Source organism: Cheilinus undulatus, linkage group 1 (genome assembly GCF_018320785.1).
Source record: "Cheilinus undulatus linkage group 1, ASM1832078v1, whole genome shotgun sequence".
NCBI lineage: Eukaryota > Metazoa > Chordata > Actinopteri > Labriformes > Labridae > Cheilinus > Cheilinus undulatus.
The window spans coordinates 16,883,709-16,905,202 of NC_054865.1; the positions used below are offsets into that span (position 1 = coordinate 16,883,709).

The window sequence follows — 21,494 nt, forward strand, 5'->3', positions numbered from 1 at the left end:
ACGAGAGGGAACATAACAGAGAGACCTGTACTTTACCAGCTAATTCACTCAGACATTCAGCGCTGAGAGCTCACTGTGTTAAAAAAACGTGGTAATAATAAATTCTGTCACTCAGAGATAGTGTGAACGTTGAACACGAGTGTAGACTAAATATAAAGCTCTCATTAAAGCTGCAGCAATCTGGCAGACTTATAATAACCTTCATATTTAACCTGTAATAATGAAAGGCCTTTAGTGTTGAATTTTAAGTTAATAATGAATATTCTCCACCCTGTGAATACTACATTATTTGCCTGAAAGTGCTGACTCACCGTGGACATGTACTGAATTTCCCGGCACAGCCTTGTCTCCCTGGGGAAGTCTGCCAAATCCAGGAAGTTGTCCACGACCACTTGACCAATAATGTCATGGCGTGAGAACCGGTCGAAGTCATAGACGCTGAAGTGCAGCTTACGTGTGGGAAGCTCAGAATACGCCACAGGAAACAGGAAGACCTCATCAAACACAGGGTTCAGCGTCTTGCGGTGCACCTTAGTCTGGTGCTTGGTCATACGATCAGGGAGAAGGTAGATCTTGACATAAGGATCAGAGGTACCAGAAAAGTCCTTGGCTGGGAGGTCCTCTGCTTTATGGATCTTAACTATTAACTGTTCAAGGTCACAGTCAAATTTAAGGATAAAGTGTAGACGCCCACAGCCTCCACCTCTGCGGCTTCCATCCTCTCCTTCGAGAGACCGCTGTTTGTACAGCTCAGGTTTGAGGCGGCCAAGGCCCAACCCCATTCCAGTGAGGGAATCCTGCCTTTGGAACTGGGCCACATTGAAGTCTGGATTTGACCGGTTCATGTGTCTACGGATGGTCCCTTGTCTGTGGGCAAAAGAAATCAGCAAAAAGAAACTATCATATAACATCAGCAGGTTCATTCAAAGACATCTTGGAATTCAAATCTGTAATGGGCAGGTTAGACCCCACATCAACACTGTATCAGTGGCAGAAGTAGTGTGTTTTAAACAGCCAAAGGACACTATTTCCCACAGACTGGACTGAGGTGTACATCCTAGCTCATTAGCTTTTGCTAACAAATATTAACTAATTAATGCCTACCCATGCTATCAACAGGTAAACAAAAATAGATGACATATTTTTTTTCACTTTAGTTAAAGGTTCTTTGCATCTACAGTATGTGACACCACAGAAGTACCATTTATCAAAACTCAGTGGCCTGTAGGTTGCATGATGTTAGCTCAAATGAGAATCAAATCAAAGGGAGAATGCAGTGACACCTGGTAGTGAACAAAAATTGTGCTTTATTGCTTGGGTCATAAAAATAAACCCAGGTTGGTGTCAAACTGTTTTGTATTCATTACATGTAGTTGCTATGCTGTTGAAACGACTGCAAAGGCCCAACATAAAATAGTTAGGTAAAAAGTTTCACAGCTGTTTTAAAAGGGGTCTGGCTGAAGACTGTCCAGATTTGACAGCCACTCAGAACAGAAGAACAGAAGTACCATAATTTGCCAGTCAACGTATTTTTCAGTTTTGTACATATATATATATATATCCCTGAAATGACCATGTTACAAACATTACAGACTAAGCAACATTTCATGTATAAAACAGATTTAAAAAAACGTGAGACATCTAATCCAGGATTGACTATGAATGGACCAGTTTTAGGAGTACTGTAGTGACATGAACAGTGGCTTGATTTTGCTTTGTTAGCTTTAGCTTTAGCTAACATAGCTACACTAGCTACATAACCAACATCACTAAATAAGTTATTTTTAGCAGCTTCACTCGCTAAGTAGTTAACATTGGCATGCTATATATGAAGCAAGTTCATTTACGCTTAAGTGAAAGTAGCTAAAGCTCATGTAGCTATGTAGAGAACATAGCTTATATCACTGGTTGGTTTTCTTAGCTTTAGCTACGTAGCTAGGTTATTTACAAAGTTAAATTATTTACATAGCTTATGCAGCTAACAGAGTTACATAAGCTACGCTTGCTGCTTTAGAATATTTCTATGGAGAGCAAGCTTTTTTCCTGCTGGCAGACTGTTTACTTGGTTTTATGAAATGTTTTGTAACCAGATTTTACAGGTCAGGTTTTTAACTTTTAACTTTTGGTTATCTAACTCTTACCCTACACTTTTACCCTAATCCTAAACAGAACTTTAATCTGATTTATTTTCTAAAATTTTAGCGTGTAGACAATGTCTCAGGTGAACAGCCTGTGAGAATGACCATCACAGATGTGCGTCCTGCTGCCACACTTAATGTTGCTATTTAGTCGACATAACATGCTTACAGCTAAAAATTTCAACTAAAAATGTTGTGCCAACTATTTTAGTTGAGCCCCAAAAAAAAAAAAAACCTCTGGCGCAATTCAGATCTTTATATTCATCTGGTATACCTTATAATTTAAGAAAATCATTACCATGTGCTGTATCTACTTGTTAAGTTATCAAAAGTGCACCTGATTCTTCATAATTTGTATTCTTGACATTAACCAAGTTGGATTTTTTAAATTGCACACTGGGTTGCACCAAATATTGAAACAATATGTCCTAAGTTATTTGAAGAATAATGTTTTCATCTTTAATGTAAAAGAAAAGCAACATCTATAGTTGGAGTAAAAAAGATAGTTGTACAAGTTCCCACAACAAGACTTCCCTCTTGCCTCCACATCTTAATCATAGATCACCAATCAACCATGAGCTGTTTCTAGCTGATGTCTCCTATTTGGATGGTGAAGTGGACCTAAGAAAAATGTCAGTGGCTTTTGTCATATTGGAAATGTCCCAACATTACTTTCAGTGAACCACCAGGTAATTAGCTGGATCTTAGTTGTATCTTATGCCTCCTACCAAACAGCTACACCTCACCAGTCTACCAGCTGGGTCTGCCACACACCTTATTATGAAAAACTCTTTAAATTAAAACATTAAAAGAGGTAAGTTATAAAGAAATTACCTTCATTTACAGTGTGCGCCAATGAAGAAATTATATATCAGGACCAAATTCACGTTTTGAACCAGGCTGTAAACATGTTCTGCAGTAAAAGTTGGTATTTTTTAGTGGATGTGTACATGAGCTAACTTGAGTGGACACTTGATGAATTGCAGGTTTTACACTTTAAAATTGGCTTTGGCTTTTCAACAATGGAGGTAGCTTCTTCAGATTTCACAAATGAAATCTGAAAGATCTCTAGGCAGTCAGGTGTGTACTAACTCTTGAAAACATTCCTCACACAACAGGGGACTGTGTATGAGTGAGATGACTTCTGAACCACTGTTTTATTCCCACAAGGGGCTAGCTGCTGAGTGAAGGACTCTTCCATAATGGCAGCTGCTTTTAAGTTGGTATCACTAAATCCAGCAAAATAACCTTTTGCAGCATAAATAGAATTTTCAAACAAGCCATTTTCTTGCTGTCAATGGCTTGGATAATTATCTGTTGGGTCAGTGGCACCGAACAGATTTCACCCTGAAAGGTGTGTATGTTGAAGTCTGTTTAATGGATAGGTCAGCTAATTCAGACATTTGCTTTCTTTTGTGCAGGCCCTCCTAGTAAGGTCTGAGTCCTTTCAAGAGTGCTTAAACTACTATAAAAGCAATATCTCAAACAATATGTCAACATTTGACAATCATCTGTGTAAATGTCTATAATACTGTGTCAAATAAAAGTCTTTGAGTTCTCACTGAGAAAAAAATCAACAAAAATCTTGCACTGACCCAATTTCAGACATGGAGTGACCAGATGGTGGAGGTTCAGTGGTCTGTCTCTGCATACGGGGGTTGGTGTGAACCCCATTCTCCCGGGTTTTACTCTGGGCATCCAGTGGGATGTCTGGAGATGTGTGGCTGATCTTCATGGCAGCCTCTGGTGTGGCCATGACAGGTGGTGGTGACAAAGGAGTCACCGGACCCTCCACAGACACTTCTGACGCCACAAGAGTGGGCTCTCTGGTGATGGAGCATTGAGATGACTCACGGCGGTTGTGCGTCGGTGGGTCCACAGCTGTGTAAACTGGCTGCCTGGGTGTGGGCTGTGTGGGTGGAGGGCTCATGGTTGGGTTGATGTGCCCATGGGGCTCCTTGGTGGTAGGAGAGAGCCCACGTTCCCTCCATGGTATCCAACAGAGCTTCCAGGAGACAAAGAGGGATACCCCAAACAGGGCCAGGCCACAGGCAGTCACTACCAGTGACAGGAGACTCACCGATATATCTTTTAGGGTGATAAGAGAGAAAATAGGACAGGATTAGTAAAGACATGTAATGCAAGAAACTGGCTGCACTGAGACACCCTCATGCCAGTCTTTTTAATAAAGTGTATTATTGACTTACAATGGAGGCATAAAACTTCAGCTGAATATTGTAAAATTTGTGAGATTAAGTCCAACTTAAGGAAGGTGACAGTACTTAAAGGTTTGATACGTGGCATTAATAAAGCAGATCAGAGGTTCCATTATCAGGCATTTACCAGTAACATGGATGGCATCCAAGTCTATCTTTGGAAGAGTTATTGGAAACTATTCAGGAATCAGCAGTATGGAAGGACTTTAAATCAGTCATAGCTGTAGGTAACAAAGAAGCCAAAACAAAGGGAACTGTAGAAAGCTGAGCAGCATTAACACTGATGCAGTGGCCAGGACAAGAACGGGCCTGGGCTGTGCAGAGAGTTGAAGTGGACTTTGATGAGAGGGTAAATCTACCTATGACAAATTCTCCTACAAAGTGGAACTGTATTCAACACAGAATCATGTCATGCAGAAATGCAAGAATCGTTAGGGCTGACAGCAAGAGCACAGTGTGACCTTCTTTAGGGTCTGAGTGCCTTGCTAATCAGCAGCAGCAGTGTGGGGAAAACCATCAGTAAGAGGACAGCACCAAACTATCCACAGTGAACACTTTTGTCTTTCCTTGGGACTACTCTAAATAAACCAAAATGGCTGGATTTTACTGTTTTAGCATTGGTTACAATTGAGATCATCAGTTTATAGGTGCTAATATTGGACAATTAACCATCGACAGCATTTTGTTGGGATGATTTGTTGGTGTTTTCAATGGAGAATGTTTTTTGGCTGTGGTAAACTGCTAAGTTATGGTAGCAGCTTAAATGCCAAAGAGCTAATTTAGAGCTAACAATGCTAACGTGAAGCAAAATGCAGCTTTTGTCTATGTGTTAAACATCGATGTATTTTGTGCAACTGACTGCATGTGTGTGAGGACAAGCTTACAATTTTCATTATGGTGGTTTAACAGCTGGCATGAAGACAAATCAAAGAATGTCTCTGTCATTTCCAGAGTCTGGTAATGAGTAATATGTGCCAAGCAGGCTGTAATAATAGGATAACAATTACTCTGGTTTACCATCAGGCTCAGTTTCTGCTGTCTCGGTCTTGTGTCAGGTTCTGAAATAAAAATGTGTCTCAAGTCTTGTTTTTGTGCAGACATGAAGCTGTATCACAGTGTTGCTGTTTTTTATATATATATTCTATTGCTGTTAAATACAGGTTATTTGCTTATCTAAAGCAAATCTCTAGTAGTTGTTCAAAATGGCCAAAATTCTTGAGGACTGGCAGCCCTTTTGACTGGGGACATAACACATCTTGTGAAAACTCTATAGCAGATATCAAAAATATTCAAACAAGAAATTGTATATCCTTGAGCACTGACTTTCTAAAGAGGTAAAGCCAAACTTCCATTGGGTTTGTTGTTTTTAGCTCTTTGTTCACACCAATGCCATTATTCTGCACCACCACTCAGGACTGAAAGGAGGCCCCAACCACTCAGGAAAGCTGCTGTGGAGTTTATAATAAGACTACAGCCTAAGGAGACACAATAGACTTTCCAACCCAAAACATTTCAAGTAAATAAAAGCCGAATGAACATAGGGCTGTATTTCTGAATAAAGACACGCACAAATGGCTGCACTTGGTCAGTTTTCTTTTGACCTGGGAAACTAGTGAAAAATGTGACACTTTATACAAAGGCCTTTTGGTACGAAAACATGTGTAGACCTATTTCCTTCCTGATTTGTTAATAAAATAATTGAAATTATGTTGATTTTTGATATTAACAAAAAATATTTTGCTGTGTGAAAATAAAAAATGCAGAAAAAAATCTGATTCAACTTCAGCTCTTTCAGAAGGCCTGAGTTTGCTTTTAGCTTTTCAGGAGTAGAGCAGCAGCAGTAATTACACAAAGTGCATAAAAGTAAACTGAAGCTCTTTATTTTGCAAAGAGAACACCACTGTTTGATATTTGCTTTTATATATTCACATTCTAAAACCCAGCTGGCTCCTTTGAGTCTTCTGTAGTAGTAGAATAGTCACATTAGAGCAAAATCTAGCCGCATCTATCTCCCAAAACATACATTTATGTTAATGCACATGTGGGCGAGAGCAGAAGCACTGGTCGTGGGAGTATACATATTTTATTGGATTATCCCACCAGACCTTAGTCTGTCAGGTAAGAGTTTATGGTTTAAAAAACATGACACTGAATATTCCTGCAGTGCATTTGTTTACACCAGCACAGGGTGTGTGAGTCGCCATGGAAAGGGAGGTGAGGTGTGAACCAACAGATTCATCAAGGGCTTTCTGAATCATCTCTGTTCTCAATAAGTGGGTGAGTATATTTTTCTTTTTTCTTTTTAAATAATAATTGTAAAAGATTTAGCCACACAACTGTGTTAAGGTTCATTTTTAATACTTCATACGAGTCAGACAATTTCATGCAACCTAAAGGAACACTTAATACAAGCATTTAAACTTCTGATGAGTACAAATAATAGATTATATATCTTTTACTATTTTCAACACGTCACTTTATAATTCCAGCTTGTAGTAATGCACCAAGATGAAAACCTTTCCTTTTTTCCATAACAAGCATGCATGATTTAAAGGAGGGCCTTTTTTGTGTTTAGGGTTAATTAGCTTGCTGAACCTTTTACTAAATCCTACTTATCTTCACCAAATGAATAAAATCACACAAAAGTCCAATGAAATAAATCCCAGCTGACCTATTTAGAATCAAAGAGAGGTCCTGGTGTGTGAAATGCACAGAAAAGTCTCATTTAGAGATTTTTGACTTAGGAAAGTTGTTACCAGTGTCAAAATGATTGTGTGAACTTGCAGAAAATAAGGAGAAGTACATCTCCTAAAACTAAAAACAACTTAGTTGCACTTGTCACTTTTACTTAGGACATGTTTAAATCCAATTTTTAAAATCCAATTAAAAGCCTTAAATTTGGCTGCTATTTTAGCTCAGTTGTTAGAGCAGACACAGATTTACTGAGGCTGAAGTCCTCAGTGCACAGTTGTGGGATCAACTGCCATTCTCAGCACATGTTTGGTGCAATTCTTCACCTGCTTTCTCTCCCGTCTCTCTTCAGCTGTCCTATCATATAAAGTTGGGAGAGAAAAGCCCCCAAAAAAATCTTAAATCAAAAAAGCCTTAACTTCAGCGTCACTGTCATGCCATTTCTCCACACAGTCCATCCATGTCAAGCACTCTGGAGCAGAAGCTCCCTCTCTAGTCAGTCTTTGGGTATCCACAGTACACACTGGTGGGTCTCTGGTGAGTGCCAGGAGCACTACTCCACTTTACCCGGATACGCGCCAAGTCTACTTTCAGCAGACCCCACCACCAGCTCACACCCAGCTGAAAAAAGCAACGGCCTGATCAGGAAGGCACACATGGGTGCAGAGTGTGGAGATACCATAGCAAGGACACTGTGGACACAGACCCTGTGTATATTGAGGGTTAGAAACTCTTAACCTTTAATACATATATGTAGGCAGCTAAAAACAAAACACAAACTATGTATAAAATAGACGGAGCAACAGCTAGAAGCCAGTACAGCATTCAGATTTTCCCCCGCAGACTTGCCACAGTGCAGGTCCTAAACCAGGACACCATGTGTCCTTTACAGTGGAGAGAGACTTAATGTGGTGGAAAAATAGAAATATCTTGGTGTAATTTCAAATGCAAACTTGACTTTAAAGACCATGTTTAGAAAATGTCAAATGTTATAAAGTTCAATTTCTTAAATTTCCCTCATATAAGACTTTTTCTCACCATACAGTCAGCTAAAGCTGATATGCTCGCAATGATTTTCTCTCATACAATGTTTTGTTTTTGTCACGTACAACAGCAAGTACGATAAAACCCAACAGCACTCTCATAAAAAAGACAATCAAAATCCTGGACAGGAAAAAGATTCATTTCAATCACTGCAATATCATGAATAAGTAAAATACTTAAGCTTTGACAGTTACCAAACACATACTGAATGATTTTATTCAGAAAAATAACAATACCAGAATAAAAACCAGAGCACAAACTAGAGGAGATAACGAAGGAGTGGGGTTGACTGGCTGCTCAGTGTGTCTGTGGTGCTTCAGTAATAAACCAATGTTGGGTGCTCTTGGAGAACAGGGGTAAAGAAATGTCCAAAAAATAAGGGGAGAAACCCAGGCACTCCAAAGGAGTAAAATGGTAAAAAATGAAGAAAGTAAATACTTTAATAAGCCTTTATTGTAATGGCCAAATCATTTTTTTTAAAAAGCCAACACGTTTCGACAAGATTGGTCTTCATCAGGGCTAATGTTAGACTGATCTGGTCGAAACATGTTTGCTTTTTTAAAAATGATCTGGCAATTACAATAAAGGCTTTCTAAAGTTCCTCTTTTTTTTCCTACTATTTTTGTGTTTGGAGGGCCTGGGTTTCTCCCCTTTTTTGGGCAAACTAGAGGAGACTGAATAAAATTAAAGAATAAATACATAAATAAACCCTACATCCTTAAAAAGATCCTGTGTTCATGTATTAATTTTGAGTAGTTTTGTTTTAATCAGCTCAGTTATATAAAAACCAAGCAAAACAATGTAATGTCATGATCCAAAGCAAACACTACAGTCTGAGAAGTTTCTATAACCTTGGGTGTTGACAGTACAAACCTGAAGGATCTTTAATGTTTTATCTGTAAGTCAAAATCAAACGTATGCTTTTGTGTGCAACATCAGTTTTGTGGTTTGACATACCAGCTGTCTTTTGTGCATGTCTCGACTCCCAAGGATTTCACCAACTCTATTTGTCAGCACTAGCTTCAGTTCAGTACAATTAAACAAGAGCAAGAAGTGCTCTGATTTTAAAATACACAGTCTATTAAATGAACAAAACTTCAACTGTACTTCTATGTGTCATGAGCTGATACTTTGTCATCTTTAGTTTGTAGTTTCTGGTAGTTTCCTGTCTTTCTTGTGTTATTTATTTCCCTTGTGTTTCTGAATTTATCCCCTCATAGTTCTAGTTTTTTCATGTAATTCACTGTAATTATTTTTGTGACACTGTCTTATTCCTAAAAGCATATACATTCTGCTTGATATCCCTCTTACACGGCTTTTAAGAGAAATGTAATCTCCCAACATGCAAACAGCAAAACCCATTCAGTTCACAACATGAAAAGCTGTTACCTACATGTGAGCCATATGCTGTCCTCTGCATGTTAATCAAATGTAAACCTGAAAAGAACCTTTCACACACAGGCTCCTGAGGGTTAGATAAAACCAAGAAAAAAAGACAATGACTGCACTGTAAAGTGAAAAGAAGCATTGAAATTATTGTTCTGTATCTGAAATAACTCACAAAACCATCCCTGCATTCTACCATCAAAAGCAAAGAGTACATTTTTACCACATTTGTTTGAGTTCTCATGCATAACGCAATTATTTTTCTCCCTCTTTATTTTCTCACCAATTTCTCCCTCTTTTTTGGAGAGGTCTAGAATTTTTTCCAGTCTTCTTTAACTCACATGTTCAGAGGAAGATGACTGTAATCATCCCTCCTCTTCAAACTGGCCTCACAAAAAAGTGTTTTGAGTTCAGCCAAAGCCAACATGAGGCTTGAGCAGTCTGAGTCAGACAAATTAAATGGGTCCCTTCCAAAATATTATGGACAGTGTTTGTCAGTGTTTCCTCACTGAGCTGTAGCCGAGGGATACCAACACAGAGACGGCATATTGTTCTAAAAAAAGACAAAAGCCACTTGATTTGGCCAACTCAGCAACATATTAGCTTTGTCTCAAAAATGCAATACATCTATGGAGGAGGATGACACAATACCAATGACAAGACAGCCAATGTAAGCAGAAGGAATGATCAAAACAACCAACACTTTTCCCAAAACAAATAGAGCTATGCTACAACCACACATAGATTCACATGGATGAATGAATATCCCCCCCCCCCCAAATGTTTCTTGTTATAAGTGAATATAAGAAACATTTTATTTTCTTTATCCATACATATGAAGGGTCCCCTTCCACAGACTCCACCATCTTGCACTGCCATGTCTCTACAGTACCACAGAGAGACCTTATCACTGTTTTTGTAAAACTCCACTGATTCCCATGGTTAGCACAGAGGTGAGCATTTGCATCAATCTGTCTGTCAGATATTGCTAATACTGTCAGTTTTACAATGTCCTGTTAAAGTAGATCAACTAGAACAGTACCTCTCTTAATGTCACTTCTCCTTCATTGGCCAATCAAATTTTAGAACAGATGGGACTAATGATACAGCTGATGATGATGAGACTTTTCTGTCTCATCCAAAACTTAGCACAAAAGGTTAGGAAATTTGTGTTTGGTAGATTATTTCTCTGTTCGAACAATGCCTGTAAGGAGCATGCATTCGTGGCTTGAGCAGCAGAGCTGAGTATGTGGGTTGCACCCATGAAAAACTTGCCAAATCCTCTCTGCCAATGTCAAACAGCTTATTTTGCTTTAACTATTGACTCTTTTTTGAACTTCTGATAACTCCATGAGCTGACAGGTGCATCTGATTGCCAGCACCTGTAAGCATGGGCCCTGCTACAGTGGTCAGCATGTGTCTGCTCCCAGAATCAGTACACCACTTTTGACTGATCCACATGGGGCCCAAGCGATATGACAATTTCAAGCTTGTGTTCTGCAAAACTGTGTTGCAGCATTAGTGAGTCCTTGTACCATCTCCAAACTGAAGGCTAAGTTTCATGTAATGGGGGATGACAGAGACAGGCTGCAGAAGTGAAAGCACTTAGGAACCGTAGGTTTTCTTCTACAGATTTGTAGCCAAGGTTTGCAGGTTGATATGGCCCTCTGTCTAGATCAGGGCTATTCAATTACAAATTCAACTGGGCCAAATTTCAAAATCAAGAAATGTAGCTGGGCCACACATGTTGGGTGTCAAGTAAGCAGATGGTAGTGTCAAATTTTGAACCAATACAGATCATTTTGATGAAAAATATGCACATTTTATTCAGTCTCCCTTTTAAATTTGGCAACATGACAAAAGCACATCAAAAAGAGCATAAAAACACAACAACTGTGCTGTATTTGAACATAACCTGAATTAGTAGAAATGTTTTTTCACTTGAATAAAGATAAAATAGATAGAATGAAAAAATAAAATGAAATTCCGAAATAATAATTTTGGTGACATTTTACCCAGGCATATCTTAAAGTGCATAAAAACTGAATTTGCACAGTTGTAGCTACAGTTGAAAAGGATATGTTTTATACTCGTTTTTTTGGGGGCTACTTCTGTCAGCATTACTAGCCATGCTTCAAACCATCGCAGTGTGTAGGTAGACTGTTGCTAGGCTATGCTGACTGTTGCATTCAAGGTCCGAAATACTGGGAATTTCTGAAAACATGTGAAACAGGTTACCCTCTGCATTTCTGGCATGACAACAGGCTGGGCCACATTGGGGTTGGTTCTGGGCCGCATGTGGCCCCCGGGCCACTAATTGAATAGGTCTGGCCTGGATAATCCAGAGCAGACTTCACATAGCCCATCCCCAGTCTCATAGGGCTGCCAGGAGGCCTGTCACGACTGCCTGTCACTGTCAGACTCATTTGTGCTGGTGTTTGCAGCACGTGCACTAGAACCTATACATGTGGAGGAATGTTATACTCAGTGATGAGTCCTGAGTCTGACTACGACAGCTGGATCTTACGTCAAAGTGTGGAGAATGCTGATTGCTACACCGATTGAGTAACATCTTTTGGTGTGGGACCCCATCTCCCTCACACGAAAAACAAAGCTTGTCATCATTGGAGGCAATTTCAATGCAGAGACATATCAGGATGAGATTCTGTAACCAGTGGCAATGCCATATCTCCACAGTCTGGGACTGAACTCCTCCAAGATGACAACCCCTGACCCCACAGAGCAGGGTTTTATTGGAGACTACCTCCAGAATTTAGCATTTAAAAAGCAGTTTGGCATTGGCAGAAAAGATTTGGCAAATTTTTCATAGGCACAACCCACATACTGAGCTCTACTGCTCATCCCACAAATGCATGTTCCTTACAAATGTGGCCCCATTTAAAAGGGAAATAAACAGGCTTTCCAAGGGTATTAACATGTATTGCCAAGAAGCATTGTTACAACAGAGACATAATCCACCAAACACAAATTTCCTTACTTTCTGTGCTTAGTTAACATCCGGGTAAACTTTCCTAGCCTTGCAAAAAAAAAAAAAAAAAAAAAAAAAGTGCTAGTGAAAAGCACTGAAACAGAGGTTGTGGGTGCTGCCAGTGCAAAAAAAAGAAAAAAAAAAAAAAAAAGCATTGTCCATGGACACAGGCCTTTATCATTGACTCAAGGGGCTGAGGTCGTACCTCATTTATGGGGGCTATAAATATGTATGTGCTAGAATAAAGGGGAATGTTTGAAGCTGGTTGGACAGATATAACATGTAAAGGTCCTTCCTTTTTTTAATTGGCAAAGAAACCTGTCCAGTTGACAGTTTATACATGGTTCATCCACCAGCCATGTCCTTTAATATGGCATGTTGTTGGTTGAATGCATTGAAACTTTTTGGTCCAATGCAAATGTCACCTTTTCTCCTCCATTGTCTCACACTACACTTATGAACTCCATGTAGTGCTGATTCATATTGATTGATATTAGGCTCCTGCATAGTGTGTCTGGCATCAATCTGCTCTTGATGCCATATCTATTATTGGCTGGGTGCGAGCGCAGTGATACAGGCTTATGTGCTGACTGTGCAACAGGCTATTAGTTGCCTCCAGTAATAAATCAAAGGGATTATGAGTCCATCTGTCATTGCTAATGAAGATTTAATATGGATTTTTGAGAGAAAGAATTATTTCACAGAAAGCTAATTAGTGTATAATCAGAATAATTACGTTAATCACAGGAATGAGTCAAATGTGCTATTTCAGTTGAGAGACACTAATCATTGCTTCCTGTGTAACTACCATTTTGCAGAGTCATGTTTTTTTTTGTTTGTTTGTTTGTTTGTTTTTTGTTTGTTTTTTTGCCTTTCAGTGCTATGATTTTATGAGAAATGCCACCAGAATAATCTAATGCAGGTAAACATATGTGAAATCTATTATCGACACCATATGTCTAAGAGATATTTTCTTCAGTAGGATCTAAGTAAAAGATGGCTTGTTTCAACATGTAACTCACGTACAGTGCCAATAAACAGTATTCATCCCCCCTTGGATGTTTTACCCTTTAACCGATTTTATGAATCAATCATGGTCAATTAAATTTGGCTTTCATGACCCCAAAATACAATTACAGCTCTCTTTATTGTCAATGGAAAACAGATTTCTACACATTTTTGTCAATTAAATACAAATATGGGAAATAAAATAAGTGACTGCCTAAATATTCACCCCCTTAAAGTGACAGAGCTAATTCAACAGAGGTCCAGCCAACTGGTGCTAGCAGTCTCACAATTAGTTAAATGGGGATCACCTGAGTGGGCTGCATGGCGCAGGGATATGCTCAATGATGATGACAGCTGGGATAGGCTCCAGCACAAACACACCTGCTGCACGGTGGTGGCAGTATCATTGTGTGGGATTGCTTCTCAGCAGCCTGCCCTGGAAGGCTTGTAAAGGTAGAGGGTAAAATATATGCAGCAAAATATAGGAAAATCTTTGAGGACAATCTTATTCAGTCTGCAAGAGAACTACAGTGTGGGAGAAGATTTATTCTCCAGCAAGACAATGACCAGAAGCACACAGAGATGATTTAAAGACAACAAGGTGAATGTTCTGCAGTGGCCGAATCAAAGCCCAGACCTCAATCCAGTAGAGAATTTGTGGCTTGACTTTAAACAGGCTGTTCATTCCTGAGCCCGTTGCAACCTGACAGAGCTTGAGCAGTTTTGCAAAGAGGAATGGAGTAGAACTGCAGATGTGCAAGCCTGATCGACACCTATCCATGCATACTCAGTGCTGTGACTGTAGTCAGAAGTGCATCTACTAAATAGGGACTTGAAGGGGTTGAATATTTATGCAGTCACATATTTTACATTACATATCTTATCTAATGGACATTAATTTGTAGAAATCTGTTTTCATTTTGATATTAAAGAGGTTTTTTGTGCAAAAAAAGTCAAAATATGTTGATCTTAACTAATGTATAAAATCAATAAAAGTGAAAAAACATCACGTTTTATGAGCTGGTAAGCTTTGCATCATCTGGTGACTTGTTAGCTCTACAACCTTAGAGCTTAAAGAACTAAAGCAGCCAGTAGTTTCATGTTTACACTGAGTGATCCTGCTGCCTAAATGTAGGCAGGATCATTAATCCTTTCCACATTTTATTTGGTGAACACACTACATTTAAGCATAGAGAGAAGGTACCTTAAACCAACCTTCCCCAAATGACCAAGTCCAGTTCGTCTGCTTCAAGTATCTTGTAAAATTCAAAACAATCTGAGTGAAAACTCAGTTTGCAAACACTGAGAATCATGTGAATAAGCAACTAACACTGCAGGGCTAAGCAGCTAACAGACCTGTAATTCATGCATGGACTGTGTTGTGCTGATTAAATGCACCTGTTGGCAAGTAATGCTCAAGAGCATTGTTTGGAACAATTTGTTTTGGTTAATTTAGCCCAAATCCTCTATTACTGTGGACAACAGGCTTGTTAGTGCACTCCCCAATAGCTGCTCTCAGCAGTCGCATCAGCATCTTGGTCCCAGTTGTTCTGGTAAAATCCATGAAGTTGACAGTTTGCAAGTCAGGTTTGGTTTGGGTGGTTGATTAACTCATATGTTTTCAGATTGGCTCTCATCTTTTGACAGTTTCGTGCTGCAATCACAAATGCCCGAACTACAGAGGGTGATGGTGTCTGACATTAAGAGTTTGACAAAAATTATTCAGCATTTTGCAACCTCTCTCCCAAATCCAGCACGCTGCCTAATGCAGGCCAGGCTCTGTGTGTGGGCGCTGTCAGAAGACCTCACACACAGGAACTCAGACAAACTGTCCTCTCTGTGCTCTGAGATTCTGTGAACACCAGAGGATGTGTGATTTGGGAGAATAATGCGGAGATAGTGAGGGACTTGCCATCTGAGGACGCTGAGCCCACAGTTGGCTTGGCAGACCGCCCGAGTGCCTGTCAGAAATAATCTATAGACATCTGGAAGATTCAGAGACTGCATCACAACAAAGAGAGTGAACCAATTTTAGAGCACAGGACCTTTAAAGGTGGAATAGTGTAGGAGGCAAGCAAGCGCTGAAAAAGCAATATCTGGAGCCTCTACCTCTGAGATGTTATTATTGCTTTGATTTTATGTTTCTGTGGAGAAGGAATTCATTTGTTAATTAGAAAGTTATTATTTTTTCTGTTATCAACAGAGATGAGATAATCTGATGGTTCTGATTGGGCCTGCTGTGTTCTATTACTACAGGTTCATAGTGCATTAAGCTGTGAAATCCATTTAAAATAATCAGATCACAACAAGAGAAACAGGAAGAAAATCTGTTTAGGAAGAGGTAAAAGAAGTATCTACCTACTTCAACTCCTACTCTCATAAGAAATGCCTTGGTTGCAGGCCCACCCACTTAAATTACTTGGCATCTTATAAACTCAATTAGCTCTTGGACCTGATCAAAGCATTTCGGATGCACAACATTATGGGCATGTTATCTTTAAAGGCAGATATGAAAATAACAGACACTTTTTACGCACAAGTTAGTGGAGTTTTAGCCAGGACCACTGGACCTACATCAGCTAAAGTGTTTTCTTTGTTCAGCCTCATTCTTAAATTTTTAAAGTGTCTTGACAGAAGTTTGAGGTCTGAACAACATGTAAGTATCTGTATCAGTAGCAGTCGAAATTAACTTGTAAATATTGGCATTTCAAATATCGGCAAAAGTCCACTATAAGGCATCACTAAAATGCATAGTGCTACCCTCCTGGCTTGAATTTGCCTCGAAAGCCAGGCTCAGATCAACGTTGAAGCCACCTGATAAAGGTTTGCTAACATGTCATTACTAGGGTCAACTTCACTGGCCCTCACACAATTCTTTGACACTACAACCGTTGACAATGAGGAAACTAACCTTGGGGTATTTCTAGATTTGTCATAGACACTTGACACACTTAACCAATATGTGTCTTGGACCAAAACATCATCTGATTACAGGACGATCTTTAGTGGTGTACCCCAAGGGTCAATTTTGAGACCTTTATTTTTTATATATATAAATGATTTATATTTATATATTTATTATATATCTATTATATTTTGGTCTCAAGTAGAACAATTTTCATCTTCTTTGCTGACAACTCTAATATTTTTCTATCTGATCATGTTGATAAAGACCAATGAACAGTGGATCAGGTACAACTGACACCTGCTTCAGGGCAAAAACAAACTATCTCTGAGCACAGATAAAAGCTCATGCCTGATGTTCATACCCAGAAACCAACAGACCAAAAGTACTTTCTTCTACTTTTCATGCCCTTCCCCCCTAGTATCTCAACTTTTGTTCAGGTCCTGTTATGGCTGTACAAAGTCTTATTGAACATTCGGGGTTAAGTTTAGAAACAGTACATTTTTAAGGAATAAAGAAAATATGTGCATTTCTGTTGCTTTAATATTAAATTTTTGGTGTTCTGTGTAAATAATCTTGGATATTATTTAAGATGAACCATGCCAAACTTCATGGAATCTCTGGGCCCCAGAAAGCGTCCTCCTCTTGTGGGTGGCCTTGCTAAGTTGTCTCTGTCTAAACCAAATAGTGGCTGTGAGGCTAAAAAGTACTACACAGCGTCAACATACCAGTGTTTCAAATTTAGGCCTTCCTACTCAGAGAAAGTCAACTTTATTTTCATAAGGCAGATATCTTTCTTTGTTCTGAGGTAGTTTCATGATATTTAGCTCTGACTTGGGTATAGTAGACTTCAGAAAATTTGCTCCCCGCTGTTATGGTTCAGATCTGACTCTGCTCTTACGTGACTGTTCTGTTGTAGAAGTTAATTCTGACTCCCTGCTGCCCTTGTCTTGTACATGTGTGCATCTTATTTTAAAGACAGAACATCTCCTCCTGCTTTCTTTTACTGCACAATTATTTAACCCACTGTTAATATTGTTGTGGAAAATCCCCATCCCTCATAACAGACCTTTTCACTGATGGCCTTGCTGGCTTTTGCAACTCATATAGAAATACAGACACTCATATAGAAACTCCATGACAATGTCAGTGTTCTCAGACTCCTCACATGAGCTTTACTTGCTATTACATGGACTCTGCATGCATGCAGCATAGGAGCAGTAATTTCATGGGGTCTTGTCACCAGGTTTACAAGCAGACCGTTAAAAGTCTTGTAATGATGCTGCCCAACACTTTGCATCCCTTTAACCCTTTATGGGTGAAGGAACCATGTATAGCCACTTCAGTAGACTTCCTTTGTGGCCTCCATCCAGATTTGTAATGCAGTAGAATCAGAATGATTTTCCTCAGCCAATCAGCGGAGATCAGTCAAAGTCATGCAAAGTGAGATCACACCATCTGACCAATCAGCAGTGGCCCAGAGAGTCTCAAATTTCCTGTTTCCTTCAGAACTCCAAAAATGCAGTTTTACATCTCTTTTGGTCCCAAAGCAATGGCCCTAAAATCATGACTAACCATGGTAAGTGGATGACACATTATAGTAGTGAATAGTAGTGTTAAATAGGCTTTGTCTGGCTTTCTATCAATTACCGCGATTTTGCCATAAAAAAATGGAGGAACCATATTTGGACATAAGCCTGTTAGGGGTGTAAAATGTTGTTTGTACTAAAACATGAATGGTCAAGTCATGTAGCAACCATACCAAGGATGCTATCTTTACTTTTTTAAAGTAGGATAACAGTACTCTGTTGTGTAGTTGGATGTGGACACAGGTTTGTAAAACATTAGGCAGTGATAGTAAACAGTAATATATTTTACTAATTTAATACAATTTTGAAGGGACAGATCATAAAATATGAGTGATTTTTGGTCAGTTTAATAACCTTATAACAGTTTTATTATACTTGTTTTGTTTATATCAGTTTTGATATTTTACTGTGAGCCTCATTTGCCTTGTGAGTCTTATTTCTGCTTAAATTTTTATAGATATTTAATATTTGTGATGTTACATACTTTTTCAGGTGGGATTATAAGGAAAAATAAATTGTATAAATAATGAAATCTATGTGATTTGTCAGTTTTACAACAGTTGAATAGTTTTATTACATTTAAATGGTATTGAAGAGTTTTTATTTTTTATAATGGGACTCATCACTGCTACAACTAATTTGGTTATTAGATATTTATGATTATTATAGGTCCCCTGATGGAAATATAAACTGCTGGTACCACTATTACTTATACAGTATTCTGAAGCCAGTCATGTCTTGCCTCTAAAAGGAGTAAATTAATATTTTGTATTTAAATAACTTTATAATGTTCGAGTAAATCATTAGACTTTTCATGTGTTTATTTTTCATTATTAACAGTTTATTATGCATACGCTTTATGGATTTTTTTCATAAATGGGCAAGGAACCATACACTTTTGATTACTTTAATTTTCACTGTAATAATTTAAAAAATGCACGTAAGTTACAAAACTAACCAAAAAAAGTATTAGGATGCCCAGCAATAATATTCTTGGGCTTTAATTTTGAATTTCCAAGTATTTCAATGAGTGCGCTATAAAGGGTTAAACCAAGTTTCTGTCATTTTCACACCCTGGGCAGAGCCAGAAAGCTTCACTAGTTTCCAGTCTGTCTGCTGGGAAAGGAAAAACTACACCTTTATTGTATTTAATATAATGGACATGAGAGTGGTATGGTCACTTAAAGTCATGTGACTGGGAAACAATCCACCAAAATGTCTAACCCATACTGTAAATGTGAATGAAGGAAGGTATATAAGGTACATGAGATGATCATTATATAAGGAAGGGAGATTTATTGATTATCTATTCCAAGGATTTTTTTCTATGGCTCTTGCATTAACATCAATTGTAATCGTTTGCTATGATAAAATTACAACAGAACGGGCCGTCAAAGGCTGGTCTTACCAAAAGATCCTTATATAAACTATCCAGTAAGTCTGTTTTCATGGACAACCTCAGAGCAGTTAAAGCCTCCGGCCCCTAAGAGGGGTCAGGACTCCAAATTAGAAATTTCTCTACAATCTCTACAACTACAATCCCTATTTTTTAGTTGGCCCCTCTATTATCTCTGTATTATCAGCTGTAATTGAAAGCTAAACCTGTTTAAATCATCTTTAAATGACTTGAAAACCACACCCTAATGGTCCAGGACCTTAGATCTTTCTCACCGACTTCCTTTGTGACTCTATTGTGACTGCTGTCATCATGTAACTGAAATTAAACCTAGGCGAAACATCCTGGTGGCCACCTCCACTACAGCAGCAGCTATTGCCATTCTACTACTTTAACTGTCAGACAAGACAGGATGGGTCTATGATGAATGAGGGGGAGAGGAGAGCACTGGGAGATTAGGGAATTGAGGAAATAAGGAGGAAATAAGGAGGGAAAGGTTGAAGGGAGTGGGAGTGGAAGAAAGGAGAGTGGATCTGTAAATGGCTCTCATGTGGTGCAGAATGATAAATAAGAATGCAAAGCCATGGAAACATCATGGATGGTGCAGGTATGTGAAGAAGTGGTACACTTTCTCTGCACACACACATTAACACACATGCCATAGTGATGCTTAGGTGTTGGTAATGATGAAACGTGACTGTGTGGTCACATTAATGCTTCACGTGTGATTAAAAGAAGGCTTCGATTTTTTAAAGGCTCTTTGTTACATCTTTTAAATCCAAAGTTGGGATCAGCCATTAAGAAAATGTTTCCCTGCAGGCGTTAAACGAAGAAATAAATCTGAGGTAAACTTTCGAAGAAGTAGGATGGGGCTCTGCAAGTCAAACACGACCGGCGAGCGCAGGTATGAGCGCAACTCATTCAGGCAGAGCAGCCTGTACACCCACTTTTACACGATGTGTCACACTGACTGCACGACATCACTGTCGGCATCTCTGCACATGTATGAATAAATCGTGAATAATTTCAGCTTCACGTGGATGTAAATTGGCAGAAAGGCTTGAAATTTTAAACCCTGACTCAGGCTCTCAGAGAGAGAAGGCTGCAGCCATTCATGCGCAATTTCTCTGTCAGATACTTCACAAGCTCAGGATGGTTAGAGCCAATTAAATGGTGCAGACTGAAACCCAAATGAAACACTTTGGTTGTGAAAGCACTTTCAACAATCACCTGAACCTCCTTCTGAGTTTAGTCCAGAATGTCGAATAAAGTCACATGCGCATTCACTTCAGTGCAATCATATATAATCAACCATTCAATCAAGCGTGCCTCACCTGAATCTGAATAGCGTGGTCTGGCGAGGTCTCTGAAATAGTAGATAAAATCCAGGCAGTGTTCGTTCTGCACTTCCCCCTTCGAACAAAGATCCGACAGGAGTTCAAGTGCCTTTTGACAAATCTCGTCATCTCTGTCTCCAGGCATTTCCCACCAGCATCCTTAGAAATGAACGGTCTCTTAGGCACTACCAGCACCAGCGAACCACACCACTCCGCCTGCCTGACTGTCACCTAGTCCACGCTGCTCGGCACTGCTTCTGGAGACGACCACGCATCCAGCGACACGCCTACCCTCACGATAGAATCGACCAAAGCGCCCCGTGTTGGAAGGATCGAAAAAAATAAGAACACGAGTGGAAGTGATCCAGAAGGAAAGTCACGCCATCAACATGTGGGAAAAGCAAGGTTTTTATGTCACCTTTATAGAAAGGTCCCCCTTTATACTGCTTCACTGGTCGGAAGCCACCGGTTGAATCCGCGCATCGCCACTGCGGCGCCGTGCGCTGTCCGAGGTGCTGAAATGTGTGCGCGCTTCAGAGCCGGACTCTACAGTGAATCTTTCGGTCCAAACAGTCCTCTATTGTCGAAATTCCAACATATTCTTCAAGGAATTAGAAATAAAGGAAGTTAAAGTAGGAGCAATAGGGGACATAGCTGATTGAAGGAGCAATACTACCTGTAGCAAACGCCGATCAATTATCAGCTCCCATGAACGTGGTGTGGCCTCATGTGCTTGCATGTAGCCAATCAGAGAAGAACATGCCTTGTCTCTCTTTTTTTTTTTTTTTTTGATTC

At 39.3% G+C, this 21,494-nt stretch overlaps 1 protein-coding gene across 1 annotated transcript in view; it reads right to left on the reverse strand.

The window, feature by feature from the left end:
* Positions 1 to 20,949, reverse strand: part of syt9a (synaptotagmin IXa) — a 46,271-nt gene extending 25,322 nt beyond the window's left edge. The window contains exons 1-3 of the mRNA XM_041790732.1: positions 20,697 to 20,949; positions 3,734 to 4,226; positions 312 to 867 (exon numbers count right to left, since the gene is read on the reverse strand). Coding sequence (XP_041646666.1) covers positions 312 to 867; positions 3,734 to 4,226; positions 20,697 to 20,844 — 1,197 coding nt within the window. The 5' untranslated portion in view covers positions 20,845 to 20,949. The remainder of the gene's footprint in view (positions 1 to 311; positions 868 to 3,733; positions 4,227 to 20,696) is intronic.
* Positions 20,950 to 21,494: the final 545 nt, after the last annotated feature.